The sequence below is a fragment of the Urocitellus parryii genome, chromosome 4 (genome assembly GCF_045843805.1).
Source record: "Urocitellus parryii isolate mUroPar1 chromosome 4, mUroPar1.hap1, whole genome shotgun sequence".
NCBI classification, from domain to species: Eukaryota; Metazoa; Chordata; class Mammalia; order Rodentia; family Sciuridae; genus Urocitellus; species Urocitellus parryii.
The window spans coordinates 163,226,934-163,234,734 of NC_135534.1; the positions used below are offsets into that span (position 1 = coordinate 163,226,934).

General features: G+C 39.6%; 2 protein-coding genes across 2 annotated transcripts; both read right to left on the bottom strand.

Annotated features, from left to right (window-relative positions):
- Nucleotides 1–796: 796 nt before the first annotated feature.
- LOC113189652 (interferon alpha-5-like) lies at nucleotides 797–1,369 on the bottom strand. The gene has a single exon (XM_026398540.2). It carries the CDS (start codon nucleotides 1,367–1,369, stop codon nucleotides 797–799), a length of 573 nt encoding a protein of 190 aa, XP_026254325.2.
- Nucleotides 1,370–6,921: 5,552 nt separating this feature from the next.
- Nucleotides 6,922–7,485, bottom strand: LOC113188998 (interferon beta). The gene has a single exon (XM_026397593.2). The coding sequence runs from the start codon at nucleotides 7,483–7,485 to the stop codon at nucleotides 6,922–6,924; it is 564 nt and encodes a 187-aa protein (XP_026253378.2).
- Nucleotides 7,486–7,801: the final 316 nt, after the last annotated feature.

Consider the following 7,801-nt stretch of genomic DNA (forward strand, 5'->3'; position numbering starts at 1 on the left):
ACAGTTATGACCCATCAGACATTTATTTCTTGTAATTGCAAACTCATATATCCATCCAATGGGCATTTGAACTTGGTTGTCTAGCAGTCAATTATAGAAGACGTGCCTGCTTTCACCTTTCTCTCCTAACATGCTGAATTACCTTCTGTTTAGAGAATTTAATTGGTTTTTTCACACTCCTCCTTATACCTTTTAACACAATTGATATTAAGTAGGATCATTCAGTTTAGGTTTTCTTGTCTCTAAACATGGGACCGAAGAGAACAATAACTGTGTTTGGTGTTTGTCAAGTTCACCTCAACATCCTGAGGAAAAAACAAAACCTGGCTTAGATAAAGTGAATTATTATGAACAGTGTAAATTTAGCATTAGTGGTGAGTCAATTCTAGCATTCATTTTTTAATAAAATTGCAAAATCAGGATTTACTTGTCTTTTCAAGAATAAGAACAGAAAAGTTATCAATACTTCAAACTCAATACACATAGCAAAATAAGAAATATATGTATGTAAAGTATATTTTGTTTTATTAGCTACAATGTAAAGGTACATCTGATGTTATATGAACAAAAATATATCTAATAAATAGTATAAAAATAAATATTTAAATAAACAGATACATCATCATGGTCATGTGTAGAAAAATGATATTGCCTAATATTCCTGAAATCATCTGATAAACTGATGGAATTCATTTCACAAATCCAGCAGGAATGAGAGTCTTTGAAATGGCAGAACTTGTGGGAGTGTGGTAAGGTGTGTTCATCAGTGAGAAGCATTTCCCTGCTGGACCAGGTCTCATTCCATGCTCCTTAGTCTTCCATACAGGTTGGCTGATGAAGAGAAGGATTTCATGATTTCTGCTCTGACCACCTCCCAGGCACAAGGCAGGTGTTTCTTCTCCTTCAGGTAGACAGTGATCCTGTGGAAGTACTTCCTCACAGCCCTCAGGGGAGCCTTTTCCACCCCCACCTGCTGGGTCCCACAGGCTTTCAGGTCATCCAGATGCTGATAAAGGTCACTGAGGAAGGTGTCCAGGAGGGCCTTGTCCCAAGCAGCAAAGGCCTCCTGGGTGCTGAAGAGGTTGAAGACCTGCTGGGTCATCTGGTGGAGGACAGCAACAGCTTGAGCCTTCTGTACCTGCTCACCCTCCAGCTGTTCCTGGGAGAAAGTAAATTCTTTTCTGTAGTTCAGGCAAGAGAAAGTAGGAATTCTCCTCATTTTTTGCAGGAGTGTCAGGGACCCCTCCTCATTTTTCTCAGGAGTTTCAAGACCCAGGTTTTGGATCTGAGGAAGGTCACAGCCCAGAGTGTAGGTGTTATTGCAGCTGAGCACCACCAGGGCCAGCAGAAAAGCCAAGGGCAAGGCCATTGGGGATCTTGCAGATGCTGCTGGGCTGCCTGAGATGGGTGGTCTTGCACTGTTACCTGTAGGTTCTCTGAATCCTTTCATTTGTTCCTATGCCTTTTTTTTATTCCTATGCCTTAATAGGAACAAATATGCTTTCAATTTTCTGAACGTCACCCCAGTATTTTCTACTTCTCTTTTTACTTTCCTTTACACATTCACTACATGTGTTAAGAAAACTGTTTTCCAACCATTTTTTTTCATTATTAATTCCTCTGCTCTGCCCCCAGACCGCTTTTTAGAATTATTTTTCCAAATAAAACTCCTGTTAAATTTTTGTTCTTGATGATATTCCTGGGATTGAATCCAGAAGCGCTTTAGCACTAATCCACATCCACAGAACTTTTTATTTTTATTTTGAGACAGTTCTCACTACGTTGCTTCAGACCTTGCTTAGTTGCTGAGGCTGGCCTTCTTTGGACTCACTGTGATTTCAGGTTGCACCATCTCTTGGAAAAGCTGCTGTCCATATAGGGTGAATGAACATTAACTGTTGTATCCAACTTCTCTGAAGACCTTGCTCTGTATATATGTCTTTATTAGGGAACACACTGTGTATATACCTTAATAAAGGCATTTCTGAATGCCCTTACCTTCACCTTACCATCACCACCAAAAAGTTACTAAATATGGCCATGTCACCTTAAAAATCTTCCTGTGTCCCTTTGTAAACACTGACCATCTCATTTCTAAATACCAGAGGCTCTGTTTCCTCATAAATACTAGTATTCATTCTGTCATTATAAATTAGTTTTCCTTTTTATATACCAGGAATTTGTTCAAGATGGGATATTAGAGAATTCACTCCTTTTTGGTCCGACTTCTTTTACTCAGTATAATCATCCCTATGCTTGTGTATCACCATTCATAGCTTTCAGTCACTGATTAGTGTTCTGTCATGTGGATATGCTATGATTTCTTCAGTCATTCACTCCTGATGAACATTGAATTGTTTCCAATTTCAGACTCTTCCAAATAAAGCTCCTAGAATATTCATATGCAAGTCTGTGCATAGATACGTGCTTCCTTTTCTCTTGGGAATGGATTTGCAGACTCATATGGTGGGTATAGGTTTTGCCTTCCTAATCAAGTATAAAATGGTTTTCCAAACTAGTTGAATGATTTTTTAATTTCAGCAGCAGGTTATAAACCTTCCAATTGCTCCACAATCTTGCCAAAGTTCCATGACAAGGATTTTTACCTATAGCCAGTCCAATATATATGTTGTTGTATCAACTTGTGGTTTATTTTCATTGCTCTGATGCTTCATAATGATCCTTTATTTCCTGTCCTACTTGCTATCTGTCTCTCTCTTTGGGTGAAACATTTTTTAATATATTTTCTCAGGCTTTGGGGTTACTTGGTTTCTTCTGAGTTTTAAGAATTCTTTTATATATATATATATATATATATATATATATATATATATATATATAAGTTCTTTATCAGTTCTGTGACTTGTAAATATGGGCTTCATTTTCTAAAACTTCCTAAGTTAATTGTTGAAGGATATCATTTATATGATGCATTTTTGGTTTTCTAAGAGCCCGCAATACAGAGTTATAAAGATTAAACAGTATTTTCAGACCAAATTTCAATTGAAGCAAAGTTTCTGATTTGGTAAAAAATATTTGATATGACCAAGTTTCTGGAGTACTAACCATCAAGTCATTGAATAAGTTATGTCATTAACTTGATCCTATTAAATTAGAAGAATGTTCTACTGGCACTTTCAGTAAAATGTTGGAGTTTGTTTTAAACAAAATACTCAAGGAGATTAGAGACAAACTAATGTTTAAAATCAACAATTAATATTGAGAACAAAATGATTCTTTATTGTAAGCTCAACAAACATCATTATGACGAATTTAGAGAAAATGCTTACAGTAGTTGAGATTTGGGATCTGGGCGCCAGGAACCTTCTAACCTGTCACCATGCTCTCTCCATGTCTCACAACCACAACAGCCAAGACAGATATCCAGATGGATGAGGGTCCTGTCATCTCTGCTGGGCCACCTCCCATGCTTCATCATAGACTCAGCCACCATGCTGGTGGGCTTTCCTCAGAAAGGGTGGTGGATACACAAGGTCCCCACACTGTCATGGGCTCCTCTGTAATAACATGCCATTTTATATTCATTATCTGTCCTAAACTACCATGATTTCTGATGAAGGTTCTACCATCTCCACATATATAATAATATAATGGTCATGTTTCCAGTTTGATGACATGTCCATCTAAATATTTTACCTATTTTTCTTGGTTTGTTTTTTTATAATTGTGTTTTCAAAGCATTTAAAACATATATCAATAGGTACAAGTACTTTACCAGATATGTGACTTGCAAATGTTTTCTCCTACTCTGTGGCATACTGTTCATTTCCTTCAGAGTGAAAGTGTCTAATGTTCCCTAAAGTGCCACCACATCAGCATTATTAACTGCAAAAATGATGATAGACATGCATGCTTCTATTGCACTTCATCTAGAAGATGAAGTAGATCTCCATATATTTAGGCAACACGTATATATTTGCATGTGGCCCATTTGTTTGGCTGGGTCTTCTTATCACTTAAAGGCTGGACAAGGTGGCTCCACCACCTAATCTTTCTCCATAGAAGTCCAGCATTCTCTGCATGATTTCCGTGGAGTCCTGAGGTACAAAGTAAGAAGGGAGAAGGCAGCTCTGTTGTCATTGCTCTGCTGTCTGGTCCTGAAAATTTGGCTCATCATAAAGGTCTGGCCACCATGCAGTTGATTCCCCATACTCTTTAAATCATGGACCAGGACACTTGCTCTGATTCCTGCACAAAAATGCTACACACATGAGGATTTACCTGTCAGGAGTGTGGTACACACCTGTAATCCCAGCCACTGAGGCAGGGGAATCACATGTTCTGCAACTCAGTGAGACCTTAAGTAAAACACTGTCTCAAAATAAAAATTGAATATGGGATGTTACTCAGTGGCAAAGCAATCCTAGGTTCAATCCCTCATACAAAAAAAAAAACCAAAAAAACAAAAAAAATTTTTCTTCACTGAGGTTTTGAGAAGATGGAAGAAATTTCATCACATTAGTGCACACAATTTCAAGTTGTTCAAGAGACAACCTGTTCTGAAAAGCCCTTCTTCATTCCCACCAGGGAGTCACCACTGCCTTAATCTGAGGAGTATTGCAGTTCCAGATCATCCAGGGACTTTCTCTCTCTCTTTCTCCTCAGAACAAGCCAACACTCAAAACCATGCTCTCTTGGTTTATTTTCTCTAGCTACAACTATGCACAACAATTAATACAGAAAAGGATCTTACATTGGCTCATAGTTCTGGAAGCTGTAAAGTGGCAGATCAGACAGGTGCACTGTCTCAGATTCTGGTCAGGATGAGATCATACTTTCACCCAGGGAGGAAAGCAGAAAGGAGGAGTGTTTGCCCTCATCCATACTTACCTTATAACATATGTAAATGTTACCTTAGGGATCGTCTTCCACATTCTTGCTGGAATTAAATTATGGCATCCTTTATCCTATGCCAGTGATCTAGGTGGGTGATCTGGTGCCTCAAATTTGACACAGTACTTAAATTTTGCAGAAGCCTCCCTTGTCCTTTTGGTCAATGCACACAGGAAGAATATGCTTTTCATAAACCAACCAGTTTCTGGTCCAGGGTACCTACATGGCCAGAGAAGGTAGTGGACTGCCGAGTCCCACTGAAGCGACTTCCTCAGCTTCCTCCTGACTGCTCTAGACACAGCAGAGACTTTGTATTTCTAAATGGTGCTCTTGTATCTGTACCATAGCAGAAGATAACCCTTCTTCACCCCAGCTTTCGGAAAAGCTGATGTTGGAAGGTGGAAGAAGGGGGAAGGTTGACTTTTTTACGGAGGACCAGACTAGTTTGAGTTAATGGCTGCAGGCCCACCAGATTGGCACATTTTTTGTACAGCTGATGTGTTACCACCTTGAGTAGGAAGGGGGAGCCCTGAGCTCCTCCTCACCTTAATAGTAACTACCCTGGACCTGCTCTCAGATTTCTTCCCCTGAAGTCTTACTCTTTTCAAGAATCTGATTTTCATGCTGCTCTCAGAACAAATGCATAGTTTCGAATAAAACTTTTATAAACGCCTACTCAAAAGTTTTGTGAAATTTGCTGATTACTAAGGCTTTCTGATATTTAGTTTCCTCTCCTGTAAAATGGAAAAATATAGAATAGGTATCTACTCTGTAGGTAAACTGCTTATATAAGGGGGTATGTGAAGAGGATCAAATTGAAATATGTACATAGGTGCTCAGCCCAGTGCCTGTTTCATTAGAATCTCTGAGTAAATGGCAGCTGCAAATGACAGTAATAGCTAAAATAGCCCAAGTTCCATGAAGTCAGTCTGAAGACCAAAACCTAGCCAGTGGGCATATGCTGGACAGGTAACCCGGAATTCCTTGGAAAGTTTCATTATCCCAGTGTAAGCACTGGGAAATTGGTGCCTTCAGTTCCTTTGAATTTCTTTTCACCTATGATTCCTGCCTTTTAGCCTGGCTTAACAATTGGATTTAATCTTGTGCACCTGTTTTGGATTGTTGCTTTGAGGAGTGCGTGGCTTCAGAGATACAGAGAACCAGGAAAACTACATAAGATATTCCCAGAATTCTGTCTGACCAAGCTGGGAGGCCAGGAGCAGAGTTGATTTTTGAGAAACATGGAAACAAAACTAGACAGATGGCTAGAGTAGAAAGAAGGTCCCCCTCCCTCTATTCCCTTTCCTTGGAAACTGACAGAAACCCTCAGATTCCATAATTTTTGACTAGTATGAGGACCAAAATCAAGGTACTTCAAAAGTGTTCTGGAAGTAACTTACCCTCAATCTTGAGGGTACACAGGAACAGAGCACGCCCCAGACAAGGAAGGGCTTAGGTTGACTACAGGAGCTAGCATATTCCTTTGGTTCACCCGAGTGCTAAATTCTAACTTCAGACCATAGAGCCTGGAGCACAGAGCAGAAGCTGTGGGCACCCCAGGTTCCACTCCCAACTCCTTTGCATACCCACTCCCCTCCAATCCAAATGCTTCAACCTCACATTTATTGCCCTAGAAGATTCAGATCCCATTATTATGTAGTACCTAGTGTATTACATGTGCTTCTTTGGAATATAAATTTCTCAGGGGAATTTAAATGTCAGGATTTTAAATTCTGGCATAAGCTAGAAACTCTACTACTTTACAGGCACATTTTACAAAGAGCATCTAAGAGGGGTTCTGAATATGTGAACACAGGGGTTCTATAAATCAAGTTGAAATTGAAACTGCCACATGGATTTTTGCATCATAAATAATTTATTTTCCAACATAAATATTTAAATAAAGAATAAAAATAACTTAATTCATAAATTAATTTAAAAAGTTAAAAACATCTATTGTCTTTTCAAAGGCACCCCATTTGCTGTCTGTCACTGAATGAGCCTTTGCTGGTTGAAAAATGCCTGATCTCATTGTCTGGTCCAGACGTGGTGCCTACTGGGCCATCTTCAGTTTTGGAATTTGTCTGTAAGTCTGTTAATGAAGGAGAAGTTCCGGGAGAGTTCCTCTCTGACGACTGTCCAGGCACAGCTGCTGTACTCCTTGGCCTCCAGGTACGTCAGGATCCTCATATAGTAACTCTTCAGGCGCATAATGGGGCTGGAATATGCCCAGGTTTTGTTTTCCTCCCCTAGTTTCCCGACCACTGTTCTGTTCAGGAGGTCCATCTGATGATTGAGTTTAGTACGGAGGTCTTTGAAAACGGTCTCATTCCAGCCAGGGTTAGTGTAGCCTCTTTCTAATACATGAAAGATGTCCTTGAGCATTTCATAGATGACAAAGGCAGCGTATTCCTTCTGGAACTGCTGTGGATGTTTGATCTCCTTGGGGATCTTGAAGTCCATCCTGTCACTGAGGCAGTCTGCAGGCCTTCCATCCAACTGCTTTAGGAGCTTCTGACATTCCTCACTGCTGTTTAACTGTTGGAGTAGAAGCAGGTTGTAACTTAGGGAAAGAGCTGTGGTGGAGAAGCACAACAGGAGAGCCAGTTGGAGGATGCACCCGTTGTTCATGATGACAACCAGAACAGCACTGCCTACAATCTATGCAAGGTTGCACAGACTGCAAAGGTCTGCAATGTGAATGTCCTGGCTCCGTGGGGATGGGCTATTTATATGGGATGGTCCTCTCTGTTTCAGAGGAATTTCCCACTTTCAGTTCTCCCTTTCATTTTTACTATGTCATTTTCTTCTTATTGCATTCTTAAGAGTTTCTAAAACCCTTTTTATTTAAACTCCTGATTACTCTATATAATGTATATTAGGGAAAAGATATACAAACTGTGAGAATTTCTAATATTGTATAGTTTCAGTAATTTCTCAAGAAAAG